General features: G+C 46.6%; 3 protein-coding genes across 3 annotated transcripts in view; all 3 read left to right on the forward strand.

The window, feature by feature from the left end:
• LOC144129419 (F-box/WD repeat-containing protein 7-like) overlaps nucleotides 1-8,447 on the forward strand; it is a 42,083-nt gene extending 33,636 nt beyond the window's left edge. Inside the window, exons 9-11 of the mRNA XM_077663560.1 lie at nucleotides 1,557-1,752; nucleotides 6,047-6,287; nucleotides 7,173-8,447. Coding sequence (XP_077519686.1) covers nucleotides 1,557-1,752; nucleotides 6,047-6,287; nucleotides 7,173-7,438 — 703 coding nt within the window. The 3' untranslated portion in view covers nucleotides 7,439-8,447. The remainder of the gene's footprint in view (nucleotides 1-1,556; nucleotides 1,753-6,046; nucleotides 6,288-7,172) is intronic.
• Nucleotides 8,448-8,732: 285 nt separating this feature from the next.
• The window catches only part of Pfas (phosphoribosylformylglycinamidine synthase), a 59,101-nt gene continuing 48,030 nt past the window's right edge, over nucleotides 8,733-19,803 (forward strand). Inside the window, exons 1-6 of the mRNA XM_077663557.1 lie at nucleotides 8,733-9,122; nucleotides 13,496-13,786; nucleotides 14,325-14,472; nucleotides 15,143-15,293; nucleotides 15,805-15,913; nucleotides 19,394-19,534. Of these exons, the coding sequence (XP_077519683.1) occupies nucleotides 13,503-13,786; nucleotides 14,325-14,472; nucleotides 15,143-15,293; nucleotides 15,805-15,913; nucleotides 19,394-19,534 (833 nt within the window). The 5' untranslated portion in view covers nucleotides 8,733-9,122; nucleotides 13,496-13,502. The remainder of the gene's footprint in view (nucleotides 9,123-13,495; nucleotides 13,787-14,324; nucleotides 14,473-15,142; nucleotides 15,294-15,804; nucleotides 15,914-19,393; nucleotides 19,535-19,803) is intronic.
• On the forward strand, nucleotides 9,161-12,640 carry AP-2alpha (adaptor protein complex 2, subunit alpha). Its single transcript, XM_077663558.1, has one exon. It carries the CDS (start codon nucleotides 9,731-9,733, stop codon nucleotides 12,494-12,496), a length of 2,766 nt encoding a protein of 921 aa, XP_077519684.1. The 5' UTR covers nucleotides 9,161-9,730; the 3' UTR covers nucleotides 12,497-12,640.

Raw genomic sequence — 19,803 nt, forward strand, 5'->3', positions numbered from 1 at the left:
TTGGATTGGCGGAAACAGAGCACGTGAACTTCCATCGTTTTTTTCACGTCATTTGGAACCTTGCTAAGCCAGACATTGTTTTAGTTGTGTGTGATGCTGTTTATTTGTTTATATTTCTTGTTCCTTCGACGAGTTTTTATTGTGATGATCGGATGATCGATGGTGTGATCGCAAGATGCTCGCAACATAGACGTGGGCAGCGAAATGCCCAAGTGCTTGTGCTTCTCTATTAAAAGCCAGACCTTCCTGCATGATGTTCAAGAATGCAGAAGCAAAATGCAAACCAATCATTCAATTCACTGGTATGGAAAATGTGCCAGAAGACTGAATTTGCACCCTTCAGAACAGTGGAGACTGCCTTGGCTGTGATCGAATTCGGTGATGGTGCACGCGGCATGGAACGAAGAAGCACGTCCAGCAAGCTTGACAATCAAAGAGCAGACATAGGCTCTGGACAGCTCTGAAGCTAGAAGAAAAAGATGGCTTGAACCAGTTGTCACAGAAAAGCGTCGTGTGAACGAGGGAGGCCGTACCTATGCAGCAGGGCACTTCGATTAATTATTTTTGGCCGTAAAGTTAAATAGCATGTTCTGAAATCTTTGAATTTGTTTTTTCTCAGTTTGCACTTTTTGGGAAAGAAAACTATCATTTCCAAAATGCTCTGCCAAAAGTTCCGTTCAGTGTGGTTTCTATACTCAAATTTTGTCAGGAACAAGATAAGGTAGTGATCAGATTGCTAATTTTTTTTCTAGCACAAATATTTCTGATGTTTGATATATGACAACAAAAAAAAAAACTATCTTGGTTGTTAAAATGATGAGATTCTTGTAGAAATAACAAAAAAAAAACACGACGAGCCTTATCTTGTGCTATAAACCACCTAGAAGGTGTCTAATTGCTAACAGTTAGTATATCTTCATTATTTTTGAAATGATCGTTTTCCTAAACTGACGCACCTTATTGTTTAATCCGACAGGTATAACTTTGTTCTGTTTGTGTTAGAGGGATGAAATTTAGAATATAATGTAATGACAAGAAGATAACTCACCCCTTGAAATTCTATCAAAATTGGCACGGCAGTTCAAAAGTTGATTTTAGCCTAACATCCCCCCTTAATTAACGCCTGTTAGGCCTTACATGTGTATGCTAAGTTCAGCTCATGATGGAAAAAATTCGAATATATCTGTTCCTTTCACCCATGTGCTTAGTGGAAAATAAACTTTATCGGTTTTCATGTTTGTTTTTTGTTGTTTGTATTCTCCTCTCAGTCAGAAATTAATACTATCCAAACACCTGAACTTTATTAACAAATAAAAGTTAAAAAGCATGCATTGTGCATGTGCAGTTTTAAAGTAAACTGAATTAGTAGTACCTTTGTGGAGCAATGTCCTGAAACAGGGTATTGTTATTAGCACATACATTACCAAGGCGATACAGAAACTGAATCATTGATAAGTTGTGTTGAATTGGTTTTGAGAGCAGTGTTGCCTGCAGAGATGTTGTTTTAATTTAAAACGGTTGGGTGATTCTTCAACTGTGCTTTTCTGTCCATACAGGGTGGTGAGCGGTTCTCGAGATGCTACTCTGCGAGTGTGGGACTTGGAAAGTGGAGAGTGTTTGCACGTGCTAGTGGGTCACGTTGCAGCTGTGCGCTGTGTTCAGTACAACGGTCGCCTTGTGGTCAGCGGGGCGTATGACTACATGGTCAAGGTGTGGGACCCCAGGAGGGAGGAGTGCCTGCACACTTTGCAGGTGAGTGGTCACACCTTCTTGAGGTGCACAAAAGGCTGGAGGCGTCGTTTGTGCAGCAGAGGGCCTGCACGGTGTGTCACAATTGCACATGGTGGCAAGCTAGTGCGGTGTTGTTCTTAGTGGTTTAAAACAAAAGTAAAAAGATGTTGCTAACCACCGCAGCGCCTGAGCTGAGAAGAGAGAAGGGGAAAGAAAGAGGGGGAGAAAAGATAGGTTAGGAGGAAGGTGGCATTATACACTATTTACAAATAGAAAATATCCAGAAATACATGTAATGTGCATCGCCTGTGCTGGTTGAAAATACAGTTAAAACTCGATTTAACGAAGTTGAGGGGAGCCGTGAATTATTTCGTTAAATTGAGAACTTCGTTAAATTGAATGAGGCATTTCTTGGGCACATAATTCAGTACATTCGATTACAGTAAACCTCGTTAAAAACGTACCCGCTTAAACAGTACTTTCGTTTGAAAAGTAGTAAAGTCAAGTCCCGACTGAGCACCCATTGAACATAATGCATTTTGCATCCGCATAACCGTACCTGCTTATCGCGGTCGTATCGGTTAGCACGTACCATTTTCACTTTTCGTCGCACTCGCGCGTGACGAATTCACGCCGGTAGCACCGACCCAAAGGACGGTTCGGCTAGCGGCGCAACAATCTTGCCTAAATACCGCCGACGGGACGGCAAGCCACACAGCTAATGACAAATTGGCGTCAAAGTTGGTAATCGTACAACTAGCGCAATCTTTGGGGGTCCGTATGGTCATCGTCATGACCCCCCGCGCTACTTTCGAGTGGGTAGCGCCAACACACCACGACCGGCGCCGCTAGCGCGTGTGAAAAGAAACAACAAAAATTCTTACTCGACATGAAAGGCCCGAGGGACTACAAATTTATTTTCCGCCAAAGAAGTCGGTGATCTTTGCCTGCGTTCGCTTTGTGAGCAACGGCCGCACCGATTTCTCGTAGGTCTGAAGTGCGTCCAGCGCGTCTTCCGTTCCCTCGTGTGCGCCGGCAAAATGTCGCAGCAGATCGAGAGCATCCATCACCTGACCTGGTGTCGGCACGGGAGCTTCGGCACCTGCAGGGTCGTCGGCAGCGTCTTCAGCCGTCACTCCCTCCGCGCTTCCTACAAGCCGCACATATCGGCATCAGTCAAAACTTCCGTTGTGACTTGCGTTTGCGTCGGCGTTCACGTAGTCTGAGAAACTTATGCCTGTGGGCACTTCATCCACTGAGCGAAGGTGTTCCAGGCATCTTCATCCTCGTGCACGGCGCTCGCGCAGTCTGGACCAGCTTCGGCAGTTTCAGGGCCTAATGTACCGAAACCGGCAGTCCTGAAGCAGTTGACAATTATCGACGGCCTCAGTGCTCTCCAAGCCGCCGCCACCATCTCAACCGCCATAAAAATATCTATTTTTGTCTCGCGCTTCAGCTCCAGGTTGAGGAGAACTCTGTCGACTCGACGCTTGTATGCGCACTTCACGCTATTAATTATCCCTTGATCCAAGGGCTGAACCACGGACGTTGCGTTTGGGGGGAAGTAGCGGAGCTCCACGCTGGTCACATCGACCTCTGCAACGTAGTGGGCCGCCTTAGTATGACATGCATGTTAGAATAGAGTATAGAAATGAAACTGCCAGCAACACTCGTAAGCATCTGAGGTGGCCCATCAGCAGTGTTCCAACCTGGACTAGCGTGCGAGTTGAGTGAACATGGAAGCCTCTGTTGTGACGACGGGCAGAGTTGCCTGTAATGTAAAGTTTAAAAAAAGCTGATTGAGGTTGAAAAAACTTCAAGTTACAATCTGGTGGCTTCACGTGCGCTTGATGTTCCTGAGACTTGTGTGTAGTTTTGGCAGGAGCCAAGGAACTTGATTTTCACAAGCAAATAGACTCCAAAGGGGGGTTCCCAGAAATAGAAGTGCTATGCAACTGGCGAGGCAGAAAGGCCTAACACTGGTGGAGTTCGAAGCCAGCAGGTGCTGGACTTTATGAAAAGAGCAGATTTTTGTTTGCTTCAGAGGCAAAGAGGCTTCTACCAGGAAAGCAATTGAGGTGGTGACACCGTTGTCTTGACTGTGACATCAGAGCGATTGCAATAAGGGTGAGTTGTTCCAAGGGAAAAGAAGTTGCTTTTCTTTATCCAGGCATGAAAATCTGGTGCGAATTACAATTGAAGGCATTCCTGACCATGAGAAACAGGCGCATGTTACAATTGAGGGCGCATTAGAAAAAAAATTAGTCTACATAAAACAAACGAATGAGAATAGAACGAATGAGACAAAGCTGATGTTGGTTGCGCCCAATGTTGGATTGCGCCTGTGAGCTGTGGGATCCGCACATTCAGTACTGATATCGGATTTATAATTAGTGCAAAGACGTGCACTCCGACTTATCTTCTTGGTATATCGAAAAAAGGATTCAGTTTGTCCGCTTTATGGTAAATCAAACTTGTCCACCCTTAAGCACGAACGCTTAATCCTTTTCTATTCCATCATGAATAACCTAGTCCTGATTTATTAACAACAGTATACTGTGGAACCCCGTTCATACACTTTTGACCGGACCGGGGAAAAAAACAACAACATAACAGCTGGGAAAATGTAACAGTGAGAAAAGCTCTGAAAATGAGTGAAAACAGTGCAGCTTTGACTTGAAACAATTTATTTCCACAAAGTGATCTTACAACTTGAAAAAGTCGAGAATGGTGGATTGCCGTTTCTTTCGCTCGCTGGAAAGCGCCACATGTTTCTCAATAGCCTGGAAGGCCCTATTGCTGTCAGCGCCACTTTGAGTTGTGATGTACCTGCAGAGGGGGTTCAGAGCCGCCACGGCTTCTCCAAAGCTCGGATCTGCCATCTCCCTGCGGCTGCTCGTGCTCCTCGTCATCGCAGTCAGCGGCTTCACTCGCGACCGAGTTCGCAACGATCCCTGTGATGCTTTGGCACTCCAACGTCAGCATCCACGGCTACATAGTCGTCGTATGTGACTCCCGTGGCACCCAGTGCATTCATAGCCTCAGGTAGCTCTTGATCACAAGAGGCTGCTTCCGACTCTTCAGCTCCTGTAGCAGTTTCCACTTCCTCGTCTGTGCGAAAGCCACACCGTGCGAAGCTGTTGACGCACTCACTGCAGTCCATGGTGAAGCGATGGAGCGCATAGCGTCAAGTACTGAAATGGTCGTAGGCTGCTCTCCATGATAATATGCGCGAGGCAGTGCTTCCTGATGCACTTCCTGTAGGAATGCTTCAAGTTCTCTAGTGCAATTAGTATGTCCAGCTTTTCCTGAAGAGGAAGCTCCTTCTGCTTGCGCGACGCCATCTAAATACGCAAAGATCGTGGTTACAAGCTCGACCATGGCGACCATGGTTCGACATTCACGAGAGGGATGGCCATATAGTGGCGGCCTCTCCAACTTGCGTGCGGCTTCTTGCAGCCAGTTCCGTAACCAAGCCTGGCCAAGACTCGTCAGAAGTCAAAATGGCGGTTGGCGTGCATTGCCTTGGCGGGTTTGGGGCGCCAGGTTGCGACGTGTCATGCGGGAACGTCCTCACAGCTACAACGTAACAGCGGGGTTCCCAATACATTGAATCCTATGGGAGCCATGCCTGGACCGGATGAAAACGACGTAACAGCCGGGAAACCGCAGCAGTGAGGAACGTAACAGCGGGGCTGTATAATGGTGTCCATTTCCCGAATAACGCGCATAGAGAATTTCAAGTATGTAGAAGAAAAAATATTTTCAAAGGACTGCATGAAGTATTCTTTTTCGCCCAAACAGTGCGAGACTTGAGTAAACTGCCCAATAATATTGTATGTGCACAGAGCGATGAAGAATTCTCCTCTCTCTTAATTGAATTGCTCACTTAGCACTTGTACATATGTTGTTTATGAATTTTTTTGGGGGGGTCATGACTGTACTTCATGTGCAATTTATTCTTTTTTTGGGGGGGGGGGGGGGTGGAGGGGGCAGTTTACTATTTTGAGTGTACTATTTATGTAACCACCCCACTCCTATCTCAGTCCTGAATAGGACTGATAGTATTGTAAATAATAAATAAACGGTATGTGCAACCCTAGAAGCGTGCAACCCTAGAAGCTGTTCAAATGGCAAAGTGTGCTTCATATTTATTTTTGTGGCAGCTGTGCATAGCTTGAGTGTATGAGTGGCATACCACATTGCAAATTATACTGTTCTACCCCAGGGTTGGCAGTGTTGTTGGACTGGCCTTTACAGTGTTTTTGTGTGACGTGCACATTCACCAAGTGCTTGGACTTCTTTGCTTGTGCAGGGTCACACGAACAGAGTGTACTCTCTCCAGTTTGATGGGGTGCACGTGGTGAGTGGCTCCCTCGACACGTCGATCCGAGTGTGGGACGTAGAAACAGGTGCCTGCCGGCACCAGCTCATGGGCCACCAGTCGCTCACGTCGGGCATGGAACTGCGAAACAACATTCTGGTGTCCGGCAACGCTGACTCCACAGTCAAAGTCTGGGACATCCTAACTGGCCAGTGCCTGCAAACTCTGGCTGGTGGGTGCCAATTTTGGGCCACTCGTGTTTAGAGCAGCCTTTGGTTCACAATGCTTGACTGGGACAGCAGCTGAGCATTTGGTGTTACAGTGAAACTTTTTCACTGGCAAACCTCAAAATCTGTTACATATGTGTTGTATCTCTTGCACTTCTCGTCTCAACGAAATTAGTCATCCTCAAAATCTTGCCAGCCTAAACTCTGAAATAGAGCCACTAGCCAGTAGCTTGTGTAAATGAGTGTGCAAGTCTGCATGGTTGGTTGTTTTATACTTCGCATGATTTCTCTGCCAACGATCCCTGTGAGGCAAGCAAAGTTTAGTTTCCTAGGATGACGACTGCTGGGCAGACCACAAGAAGGGTGCGTACGGGAAGGTGTAGGCACGCCTGGTCCCCTTTCTGCCCCGTGACTAGTGGCACCGTCCATGGAGCAGCAGAGGTGGTGGCTGTTGCCATCGGTGCATTATCAACATGACTGCGCGCTTTTCTCTGACAGTTGTTTCTGGAGCTGCCGAGCTGCTACACAGAGCTCCTTTGGTTATTAAATGCTCGGTTTTGCATAGTGGATTTTGCAGCAAATGATGTGTCAAGTTTTCTTTTTAAACTATTTTGAAATCGTCATGCTTCCATGGTTTTTCGGAAGAACACTCTTTTCATAGGAAATACATAGTACCAAAAACAGGTGCCCCTTTTATGTCTGTGTGTGCACTTTTGTTTCAGTCGCTGTCTGGTACTTCCGTGGATAGGCAGTACGCCTCGTAGTCTCTCTTTTGTGGGTAGTAAAGGTTTATGCAAAAAGAAAAAGCTTGCCTTTTCACTTCGTGCTTGTTGCCATTGAGAGCAGAAATGTCGAGCGTTGCCTCTAACAAGTCTGTTTCTCCATTTCAGGTACCCACAAGCACCAGAGTGCTGTTACCTGCCTCCAGTTCAACTCTAAATTTGTGGTCACCTCATCAGACGATGGCACCGTGAAACTGTGGGACCTGCGCACGGGCGAATTTCTTCGCAATCTGGTAGCCCTAGAGTCTGGAGGCTCGGGAGGTGTGGTGTGGCGCCTGCGGGCTTCCTCGACCAAGCTAGTATGCGCCGTGGGGTCACGGAACGGTACCGAGGAGACAAAGCTGCTTGTGCTGGACTTCGATGAGCCCAAGTGAAGCACATTCCTCCTCTCATCCCAGCCAAGTGCCAAAGAACAGCCTCGCTTGTGTGCCGTCGAAGTGTGGCTGTTGAGCCTTCGGCTTCATTTTTTGGAGGAATGCTCCTCGTGGCAGTGAGACGTCGTGGTGTCGGGGAGCTTGGTGGCAATGCTTCGCTGCCTTTCCTGAGGGACTTTTACTCTGGACGGACTGCCTGTGGCTCCTGAGAAAGTGCGTGGTGCAGTGGACAGTGCATCGTGCTCTTGCTGGACGGAATACATTGAACATGCTAGAATTTTTTTTTTATTCTTCTTCTTCCTGTGGCGAAGGATGTGGACCTGTACAGTGCGCCCAGTCGGCAGCGAGTATTTTGTGCCATTACTGCTCAAGCTTTTGTGTCAAGGCTGCCCTAGCATGCAGCAGAGCCTTTCATGTGGCTTGGCTACTGAGAGAGGGCCTGCCTTACAGTAAAGCACCGAGTTCCCAAGTTGCATTTTATTTTTCCCCTTGGCCATGTTGGGGAACACCTCCTATATTTATTTGATTGGGACTAGGTGTTGTCCTTTTTGACAGCTGTGGCCTCAGCACCCGAGAACAATTTCATTTGCAGCGTTGGTTAGGGAGCAGTCCTTTTTTTTTTTTTCATTCTCTTGTGGTTAAAGAGCACCAGGAAGAAATAGCTCTTGAAAACTTGCACATTTTTTTGGTTCTTGGCAAGCTGTGCAGTCATGCCTATACTGCACTGCTTCTTAAGCCTTGTGAGTGAAATTGTAAGCTGTCAGGTTGGTGGCTTTTTTTGCCAGTGGACTTAGTTTTGGGGGGTACAGCAGCTCGTGTTTGATGGACTAACTTAAGAAGAGCAATTGGCGCGGGGCGCCACAATTTTTACTGCCATGCTTTTGCTGTACATTTTGTTTGTTCTGCCAACTAATGCTTCCTTGCATTGTACATTGCTGTATATTTTCTGCTGTCTTCTACTGGTTTGTTTTATAGTTGTTGGCAAAGTAAAACTAATTGTTTCACCTGTACACTGTGGACTTTTTCATGTTCCGTTTGAGGCGATGGGGTGACTTGTTCACTCTAAAATCATGATTGCTTCATTCTGTTGCCATATTAAAACACTAAGGCAGGGCAATTTTTTTCCTAACACCTAATTTCAGTAAATTTCGTTCATTGAAACAGTTCATTAGAAAGTCGGGCTTTAGTGAACCAACCCATGGACGCTACAGAAACCGCGACTTTTAATTCGCATTAGCGAACTATTTCCCAGTATTTGGCGAAAGAAAAAAAAATTCTAGTGGTTAGACACAGCTTTGTTTTGTGTGATATGGCGGAATAGTGTGTACGAAAAATTCACTAAAACGTTCGCTGTTAGGTACGCCAGCTGTTCTACGTCCGAGAAGTTACTTTCAGTTTTGCGGTTGTTCACTCAGACTCGCTGTTGTCTGATAAGATCCGGCATGGCGTGATTTCGTCGTCTGGCCGGCAATCGTGTGTGTGGCCGTAGAAGTGCAAGGCTAGCCTCGGAAGCACCCCGAGGAAGACGTTATCGTGCAAGTGGTGAGGAGGAGGCTCCAGACGCAGTCGCTGCTATCTGCGCTGCCGGCGGCGGTCAGATCAAGGCCGGGCAAAACCTTCCGTCTCGTCCGACGAAGCCGAGCCAGTCGAGTCGGGTCTTGCGAGCAATACGACTGGAGGAAAGGTGAGCTCTCGCTTATGTAAGCAGCAGCAGGTGGGCATTATGGCTAGTGGTGCTGCTAGACAAATCGCGCGAGACACGTTCCGAAAAGTTATTGCCGCATTTTTAACGCGCTGGCGGAACGCGCGTGGTGAAGGGTCCCAGCTGGGGTAACGGGACGTCCGAAATGCGATATCTTTATTTGCAGTTGCTTATCTGTCGCGTAATCAAATAGTTCCCGGTTTTAAAAGCTACCGAAACTGCACTCTGGTATTAGCGTGGGACCAAGTTTAATCGGAACTACGCTGGGAACGAAAGACAAACACGCTTTTCGTTTAAGACAGCCGTGAAGCACAAATTGCCCCGCGTGCGTTTAATCATTTAATACCGAAATGGCAGCGACCCCATTGGGCCGCCATGGTCGCGTCAGACACGTGACTGCATTCCTCCCACGGAGGGGCGGTTTGAGGGGTGTGCTCGCAGCCAGTCGCGGCTTCGTGCAGCAGTGCTCTTGCGGTATGTTTTGCGGCGAGTCGTACTCGGGTGCCGTCAAGTCGTGCTAATCTGACGGGAGGATTCCTCGGGGGCAGCCGCGTCCACAGTTTGTTCGGCGTAGTACAAGAAAAGTCACGATGCCGCCGGCAAAGGGGGACGGGATGCGGGGCCTGGCCGTGTTTATTTCCGACATCCGCAACTGCAAGAGCAAGGAGGCCGAAACGAAGCGAATCAACAAGGAGCTGGCCAACATTAGGTCCAAGTTCAAGGGGGACAAGACCCTGGACGGTTACCAGAAGAAGAAGTACATCTGCAAGCTGCTGTTCATCTTCCTTCTGGGTCACGACATCGACTTTGGTCACATGGAAGCAGTGAACCTGCTCAGCTCTAACAAATACTCCGAGAAGCAGATCGGCTACCTCTTCATCCTGGTGCTCATGAACGCCAAGGACGAACTGATGCGCCTTATCGTGCAGTCCATCAAGAACGACTTGGCGTCTCGAAACCCGGTGCACGCGAACCTCGCTCTCCAGTGCGTCGCCAACATGGGCAACGTGGAGATGGCAGAGGCGTTCGGCCGCGACATTCCCAAACTGTTGGTGTCGCCCGACACCATGGACCAGGTGAAGCAGAGCGCGGCGCTGTGCCTGCTGCGCCTCCTGCGTACGCTGCCCGACGTGGTGCCGGGGGGCGAGTGGACGTCGCGCATCATACACCTGCTCAACGACCAGCACCTGGGCGTCGTCACGGCCTCGGTGAGCCTCATCGACGCTCTTGTCAAGAAGAACCCGGACGAGTACAGGGGTTGCGTCCCTCTGGCCGTGTCGCGGCTGAGCCGGATCGTGAACGCCTCGTACACGGACCTGCAGGACTACACCTACTACTTCGTGCCGGCCCCGTGGCTGTGCATGAAGCTGCTGAGACTGCTGCAGAACTACCCGCCTCCCGACGAGCCCAGCGTGCGCGGCAGGCTGAACGAGTGCCTCGAGTCTCTGCTGAACCGGGCCCAGGAGCCAGCCAAGTCCAAGAAGGTGCAGCACTCCAATGCGCGCCACGCCGTGCTGTTCGAAGCCATCTCGCTCATCCTGCACATGGACCGGCTGGGAGCGCTGCCCGAGCCGCACCTGCTCATTCGCGCCTGCAGCCAGCTTGGCCAGTTCCTCCAGCACCGGGAGACCAACCTGCGCTACATGGCCCTCGAAGGGCTGTGCCTGCTCGCCACATCGGACTCGTCGCACGAGGCCGTCAAGAAGCACCAGGACACCGTGGTGGCCGCCCTCAAGATGGAGCGTGACGTCAGTGTTAGGCAGAAGGCGGTGGATCTACTCTACGCCATGTGCGACCGCACCAACGCGCAGCTGATTGTAGGTGAAATGTTGACTTACCTCGAGACAGCCGACTATGCCATTCGCGAGGAGATGGTGCTCAAGGTAGCTATCCTGGCTGAGAAGTATGCGTCAGACTACGCGTGGTATGTCGACGTAGTGCTCAACCTGATTCGCGTGGCTGGTGATCATGTCAGTGAGGAAGTCTGGTACCGTGTGGTTCAGATCGTAGCCAACCGAGAGGACGTTCAAGGCTATGCAGCCAAAGTTTGCTTCCAGGCACTTCAGGCACCAGCCTGCCATGAGAATATGGTCAAAGTTGCTGGCTACATTCTCGGAGAGTTTGGCAACCTAGTTGCAGGAGACCAGCGCTCTGCACCGGCAGTTCAGTTCCACCTGCTTCATTCCAAGTACCACCTCTGCAGCGCTCCAACACGGGCCCTTTTGCTCACTACTTACATTAAGTTTGTCAACCTGTTCCCAGAAATAAAAGCTGAAATACAGCAGGTACTGCAGAGTGACAACAATCTTCGATGTGCCGATGCAGAGCTACAGCAGCGCTCTGTTGAGTATCTTGGTCTGAGCCGTATCACTACACCTGATGTGCTAGCCACTGTGCTGGAAGAGATGCCTCCTTTCCCCGAGAGAGAATCCTCTATACTTGCAATGCTCAAGCGTAGAAAACCTGGCCTTAAAGAAGTAACGAACGAAGCTGCTCCGCCACCTACCCCACCACGATCTACTGATAGCAGCAGTATGAAGCTGCCCGTCACAAATGGTGGTGGTCTGGAGGCCGACCTGTTGGGACTCAACGCACAAACATCAGAAGAGCCACCCCAGCCTGTTGCTGCACCTACCAGCATTGAAGACGGACTTAGAAAGATGGCAATACGAAATGCTGGTGTCCTGTTTGAGAATGACATTCTTCAAGTTGGCGTTAGGGCAGAGTTCAAGCAGAACCTTGGTCGTCTGAGCCTCTTCTATGGCAACAAGAGCACCTTTCAGCTTCAGGGTGTAGTATCTACCGTGTCCTGCCGTGGTGACCAAGCATCCAGGCTTTGCGTACAGGCCAAGCCAGTGGAAAAAGTAATTGATGCTGGCTCCCAAGTTCAACAGATTGTCAGCGTTGAGTGCCTTCAAGAATTCCAGGAACCTCCAGAACTTTTAGTTCATTTCCTTTATGTTGGCAGTGCTCAGTCTGTCTCTCTCAAGCTTCCAGTCTTTATGAACAAATTTTTTGAGCCGACAGTCATGAATGCCGAGAGTTTTTTTGCTCGCTGGAAAAACCTTGCAGGGCCGCAGCAAGAGGAACAGAAAGTTTTCCGGGCACGTTTTCCTATGGAAGCTGCTGCCATCCGATCAAAGTTGGAAGGATTTGGCATGCAGCTGCTTGAGGGCATCGACCCAAATCCCAGCAACTATGTCTGTGCTGGCATCGTGTGCACACGCAGCCAACAGATTGGGTGCCTCATGCGGCTGGAGCCCAACTTGGAGGCTCGCATGTTCCGCCTGACTGTGCGCGCCAGCAAAATTAATGTTGCTAAAATTATGGTTGACCTTTTGTACGAGCATTTGTAAATTTTCTACTTATTGTGCTTACTGTTGGCAGAGAGAAATATATACACACTCTTTATAATATATGCCACTGACCATTTTTTACAATTAAGATGCTCTTTGGTGCCTTGTTAGCAAATAAATCCTCTTGTTGCAGTTGTGGTTCCAGTTCTGTGTTCATGCTGTTTGCAAACTGTCTTCTAAGTGGGGAGGCAGTGTCAGTCAGCATCTATCGCAAGTTTCTACAGCTCAAAAATGAAGTGCCAAATACCCAACACAGGAGGCCCACCAACTAATGGCATCAACCTAGTGTTGCTGTGCACCTGCTCCAGCCACAATGGGGTGCACTCTAGCAGGTGCAGAGCAGTTGACTGTGATATGATTAGTATAGGTCAAGACCATTAGCTGGAAGCTGGAAGGAATCCTTTAAAAGGCATTTGTCAGTTTGTTCTTTAGTCGTATTTAACTAGCATCCTTCTCTGCAGAAATTGTATTTACTTTTCCTATGGGTGCCTCCAATTTTCCACAGTTTAGGTTGAACAGCGTGCATGTTAGATTTGTTGCTGTTGAGTTCGTCATTGCTTTTGATTCATTTGCCAATCTTTGGGCGCATCTACATATGGATTTTAGTGAATCTAAGTATCCTATTACTGCAGGCACCAATTTCTTTACCAAACATGGTTGATCATTTTTCTGCAATGTACCAAGCAAAGTTCTGCATCTGAAAACATGGGATAATCATGCACCATGTAAACATTGAGTTTGTTTCAGCCATGCAAGGTACCGAAGAATGGTGAGCATCTTGTTTTGGGTATGAAATGACAGCAGATTAGCATAAGTTGGAGTGATCATGAATTATAGACGACTTTTTTTTCATTGGTGATGCAGGCCACAGAGATTGTGTACAAGTGTGGTAATTGCATTTGGCTGGCAGCTTAGCAAAAGCTGACGAAGGCAGAAATTTCTTCATACAAGCACCATTGTGCGAAAGATTCCTGGTCGGCTTCTGCATTTCCCCAACAGAGAAGTCATGGCTATCCTACGCTTCTACCAATCTCCTGCCCTTTCGGAAAGTGCCCTGAAGGGCAAGTTGGCTGCCATCAATGTCGCCCTGGGCCAGGCTGCAGCTGAAGGGTTGCTGGCCGAGTACTGCTACTACGTGCAGCTGCAGGGCCAGGAAGCTCTCAGTCAGGAGCAGCAGAGGCGCCTGACTTGGCTCCTCACCCCTGGCTTCAGGGTTCACCTGAGCCAGTGCACGAACCTCCAAGAGCAACGGAAGACTGCAGCGGGCGTTGTTGTTGAAATTGGCCCAAGGTGAGGTGACTGTCATGTATTCTGATGAGCCTTGCACACACTTTGTTCAGCGAGGGGTTTCTCGTGAGATGACCATGCAAGCTGGCCAGCTACAGCAGCAGCGAGTAGCAGACAGGCTATCTACAATTGATGCTGTTATATGGCTGTTATGAATTTGTGTTGATCCCATTTATGGAGACATATCCCTTTTACAGCACTTTTCATATGTCTGTAGCTCATTACTGTCAGTGATAATTATTTAGCACCAAACTTTGCTGCTTTTTTAGCATAGTCAATTGGTGACCAATGTAGATGTGCACTTCTTGGGCTGACAACCTGCCTTTCCCTCAACTTGTCCTTTTGACAGTTTACATTAACAGACATGACAGTCAGAACATGGGGAGAAATGAGGGAGGCAGTGTTTCCTAGCACTGTCCCACATAACCAGTCTAATGTGCTTCTAGCCACCTGACCTCTTTGCTGTGTTGACTATAACTGTATTCAGTTGACCTGGATTCCTGCAATAGTGCATGACATTCCAACATCATTGTTCTTTCAGACTTAACTTCTCAACACCTTCTTCAACGCAGTCCGTTGCCATCTGCCAAACTATTGGACTTGACTGCATTGATCGCATTGAACGCTCAACACGCTATCTAATAAAGTTTAGAAAGGACTATGTGCTCTCTGAAAAGGCTGAGAACAAAGTATGTATTCTACAGCTTGTCCAATTTTGAATGAAACTCTTGTCTGAAGGAGAGAGGCAGTTTCTGCATGTGTCACTTTCTTTCATGCAAAATGGGACAGTAAGAATGTGGGGCTGTGTTCTTGCCTTACTACCTTGTTCATTATTGCTATGCCCATGTGCTGGTTTTCTTTATCAAGAATGAATACATTATTGCACACTTGGAAAAAAAAGTTTGTTGTAATTACTGATCATATGTGCACCTGAAAGGGGGTGGTTCACTTCTTTAAGGTTGTATTTGTCTTATGAACTTTTACTATAGATGGATGTGGGCATCACTGGTGGGATAACCCATTGGGCTAACTCACGCAGGAATGCTTTTTAGCACCAGTCTGCCTACTTCTTGGAGTGTGTGCTTAGCTTTAGGGCTCTGCAATCTTTTTTGTGAGAATTATTTGTGTAACCCAGTGCAGTTTAGAAGAGATCACTGTTTTCTGTTCTCCCATCCCATCTCACATTTTTCACTTTTATCTTGAATTGCACACCAAATAACTTCTGCGCCCTTGTTTCTAGGCGAATGTCGCATGTTTTGTTGAGATTTTTGCTTTGCGTGAAATGTTCAAGGGAAGAAGTTGGAATAATAGTGGTTATGGGGTATGCATAGCCTGAAATGGATCACTTTTTTTGACCAGGTGGTCGATGTGCTTCACGATCGAATGACAGAGACTCGCTACTTGACTCCCGTGACCACTTTTGAGCTGCCTGCTAGTACCCATTCCTGGGAAGAAGTAGATGTACTTCAGCATGGAAGGGCAGCCTTAGAACAAGTCAGTGCTCAATTGGGTAAGTATGCCTTTATTTGTGTGTGTGGCACTAGTTAATGGCTTGTGATTTGTTAAGAATTAATTTTCAAATAACATTCCCTGGCTTATAATGTAGCAGTGGGAAAACGTTTTGCTTCTGTGAAAATTTTCCTCCTTTTATTTATTGTTAGAATTGGTCCTGGTCAAAGGCTGCAACTGTCTATAAGTAAGGCCGTATAAATGCCACTTCGCTGTGAATGTTTCTCTAAAGTGCATGAATAATCTTTCATTGCTTGCTTTATTATTGCAGTGAGGCCTAGCCATTCTCTTTTACTTTATGAGGCTGTATTCCTGACACCACAAGAATGTTTTTATAGTTGCTGGTCAATATTTCTGTCGCATCTAATTGTGCGTGCAGGTAGTACTGTGTAATTTATGGCCATCAGTTCGCAATTTCTTTAAGCCTTTTCTGTGCTCATTTCATAGTTGGACCGTTAAAAGTGACTGCTCATGATATGCATGTATCAGTGAATATTAATTTTTATTTTTAGGGCTCTCATTTGATAACTGGGATTTGGACTTTTACACGGATTTGTTCAAGAACAAGCTTAAGAGGAACCCAACCACTGTTGAGTGCTTTGACTTGGCTCAGTCTAATAGGTATGAACCACACATTTAAAGTTTGTCAACCGTTTTTTAATTGAATTCTAACTTAAAAGCTAATGCATTGTCTGTCATTTAAGTTAAACCATAAATTACACTAGAGCTCTAGTGTAGTATTTAGCTTATTCCTTTCTTTCTTTTGTACGTGCTGTTTTTACTTGCATGTTTAACTCCTTTCTTAGATGCATTGGCCTTTGGTCATATCCTGTGTCAGCCAGCACGATATCAGTACAAGTTCTGCTGTTATTCTGTTCAACATGTCTTCTAGAAAATTAAAAAAATGTTTGCATTGTGGCCATCGAGCATGTATGGAATCTTCTGACATGAAATTGTGACCTGAAGTCAAAATTCGTCTCTTTAAAGTCTCGATCCAGATTTGCGCCAAAAATAGTGATTAGCTTTCATTGCTTTGGCCCTGTTAAAATCTTCATTAAGTCCTCTGTATTACTGTGCCTCGTCTCAAGATGGTACCTGTCACTTCTGGGAAAATTTAAATAGCTGCTCAGTTTTCTTTTAGACGAAATTTGCTGCTTATAAAAGTTTACCTGAAAAAAAAGTCCAAAAATAAAGGTTATTGCCAAATAGAAACTAAACATGAACATTGGTACATACTTCTGAGGTGACATTTCTAAGCTATGCTCCTGCCCTGTTTTCAGCAGCTGCCCTTGGAACATGTTGTGTCACATTGTATTGTATATCAGCTTTGTCATGTGATGTATCCTTCCACCTAGCCAAGGCGTAATGTTTAAACTGTCATTTTATGTAGCCACGTGCCAACTGTGACTGCTGACACACTATACGGGGGTATTTATTATGTGGGTAACGTTAAATTCATGGGGTTAGCGTATGTAGTATTCTACCATACAACTGGCAGAAGTGCATGCTTCTTGAAGGCAATCAACTGCTTTGCCAATTCTCATACCTTGATTCTTGTAGAGGGACAGAGACTTAGTCCCTTACAAATTAACGGAGCGTGACGCGGATGAAGCGAACAGGCTGGGAGCCAGGAATCAACTGCATTTTATTCTACGCCGCACGTGGCACGCCGCTACGCTGGCTACGTGGGGCCACGTGCGAGCGCATGTCACGAGCCGAGGCGGCACAGCACTGCTGATGGCGATAGTGCCGCTACAATTCTCATTTTTGGGCCATTTACTTTCCTTCAACATATCTACATGCGTACGTAAAAACCTTCGTGTTTCACATATGTTCAAACGCTGCAATGAGGTTGCTTTCTTGCTAGCCACGATTGTTCTCTTTAATTAATTCTTTAATTAATTACACCCTATGTCATGAATAATATGGCAGTCATGCATTAATTCCTTGTTATTAGGCGCTCTCGATCATCATCAACAGCGGCAGCCTGACTACACCCACTGCAGGGCAAAGGCCTGTCTCATGTCTCTCCAATTAACCCTGTTCTGTGCAAGCTGCGGCTACTATATCCCCGCAAACTTCTTAATCTCGTCCGCCCTCCTAACTTTCTGCTGCCCCCTGCTACGTTTCGCCTCCCTTGGAATCCAGTCCATTACCCTTAAGGATAATAGGTTATCTTCGCATTGCATGCCCTGCCCAAGCCCATTTCTTCCTCATAATTTCTACTAAGATATCATTAACCCGCGTTTGTTCCCTCACCCACTCTGCCCGCTTCCGATCTCTTAACGTTACACCTATCATTTTTCTTTCCATGGCTCGCTGCGTTGTCCTTAACTTAAGCTGAACTCTTTTTGTTAGCCTCCACGTTTCTGCCCTGTAGGTGAGTACCGGTAAGATACAGCTGTTGTACACTTTTTCTCTTGAGGGATATTGGTAAACTGCCATTCATGATCCGAGAAAACCTGCCACATGCGCTCCACCCCAATCTTATCCATCTAGTTATTTCCCTCTCATGATCCGAATCAGCGGTCACTACCTGCCCTAAGTAGTTGTATTCCTTTACCACTTCGAGATCCTCGCTTCCAATTGTGAACTGCTGCTCCCTTTCTAGACTGTTGAATATTACTTTGGTTTTCTGCATGTTAATTTTTAGACCCACCGTTCTGCTCTGCCTGTCTAACTCATTGATCATGATTTTCAGTTCACCTCCTGAGTGACTCAGCAAGCCAATTTCATCAGCGAATCACAGATTATTTAGGTGTTCTCCATTAACTCTTATCCCCAACTGCTCCCAATCCAGGCCTCAGAATACCGCCTATAAACGAACGGAGAATAGCATCGGCGAGATCGTGTCTCCCTGCCTGACACCCTCCCTTATTGGAATTTTATTAATGCGAAAGCATTACTAGGCTATGTTGGCAAGGAAGTGTCCGCAAAATGTGTCTGCAAAACATGGAAGCAACAGTGGTGTGATGAAGTACATAAAGTCAGTGATTAAACAATATTGTGTCAGTCATTGGCCATTAACATTTGCCACTAATTAGTGTCCCTAATTAGTAAGTATAATAACATGAATGTAATGAATTAATGGCATTAATTAATGATAGTAGAAAAATGAGGTGATTAATAAAGGTAATTGCAGACAGTGATTAATGAGAGTATTTAATGGAGCTAACTAGTGAGACCATGTGACGTCATAGGGGTGTGAAATCATCCCATATGTCTGATGACGTCACATCTACAACCAATTAGAGTGAAGCAAAAAACGGAGCCCTGAATGTCAATGTCTGAGAAGTAGGATGGTGTGCAGGTCTTCAAATTGTTCTAGAACATTCCGTATGACGTCATATGGACAAGAGCTACCAAAGTCGACTGGGAGCCACCAACGTCGCAGCAAACACTAATGCTTTCGCATTTCTCCAATGCAGTCTCTGCAGGGCTCTCTCGTTTTTTTGCTGACTTTATGGAGGACTATGGCAGCTGTGCAGCCATTCTAGATATCATCCAGTATTTTTGCATAATGATGTTCTACACCCTGATTCTACAATGCCTGCATGTCTGCTAATGTTTCGACTGAGTCAAGTGCTTTCTCGTAACCTATGAAGGCTATATATAGGGGTTGGTTATATTGTGCGCATTTCTCTATCACTTGATTGATGGTGTAAATGTGGTCTATCGTCAAGTTACCTTTACGAATGGCTGCCTTATTCTTAGAGTGAAAGTCTAATGTTAGTCCTAACTCTATTAGCGATTACCTCCTTAAATACCTTGTAGGCAATAGATAGTAAGCTGATTCATCTAATTTTTCAAGCCCTTGATGTCTCCTCTCTCCTGGATCAAGGTGATTTAATTAGTGTTCTTCCAAGCTTCTGGTATGTCCTAGGCCATGAGGCATTGCGCATGCAGGATGGCTAGTTTTTCTAGCACAATCTCCCCTCCATCCTTCCACACATCTGCTGTTACCTGATACTCACCAGATGCTTTTCCCCTTTGCATTGCTCCTAAGGCTTTCCTTACTTCCTCTTTCATTCCTAGCGGCATGTCCCAATGCTGTGTGGTAGTGCTTCTCTCATTATCTCACCACTTTTTCAACATATGCAGCGAGCACAGTCGGCACTGGTTCTTCAAGGGTCGCCTGGTGGTTGATGGCAAGGAGGTGCCGCACTCTCTCTTCTCCTTGATTACGGCCACCCAGAACACCAGCAATGACAACAATGTTATCAAATTCTCAGACAACAGCAGGTGAGCGCTAATCAGCTTGCATTGGAATACGTTGTTTGTGTGCATTGGCAGCATTGGTTGTGTACCCTACCTCTGGGACCGCAACAGTTACTCTTTGCAGTTGGCTGTGCCATTGGAGAATTTCTCATTAAAATGACGTCATGCCATAACTGACCTGTTGGTTCTGGTGGGCTATCGCATCACATAGTGGTTTCTGGAAGAAATTGCTTCATTGACTTAAGTTTTTTTTACATATTAGTATTCCTTTATTAGAGTTATTTCATACCAAC

Source organism: Amblyomma americanum, chromosome 4, assembly GCF_052857255.1.
Source record: "Amblyomma americanum isolate KBUSLIRL-KWMA chromosome 4, ASM5285725v1, whole genome shotgun sequence".
Taxonomy (NCBI): domain Eukaryota; kingdom Metazoa; phylum Arthropoda; class Arachnida; order Ixodida; family Ixodidae; genus Amblyomma; species Amblyomma americanum.

What these genes read in the sequence shown, in the direction of transcription:
- AP-2alpha (XM_077663558.1), top strand. Translation starts at nt 9,731, where the DNA reads ATGCCGCCGGCAAAGGGGGACGGGATGCGGGGCCTGGCCGTGTTTATT.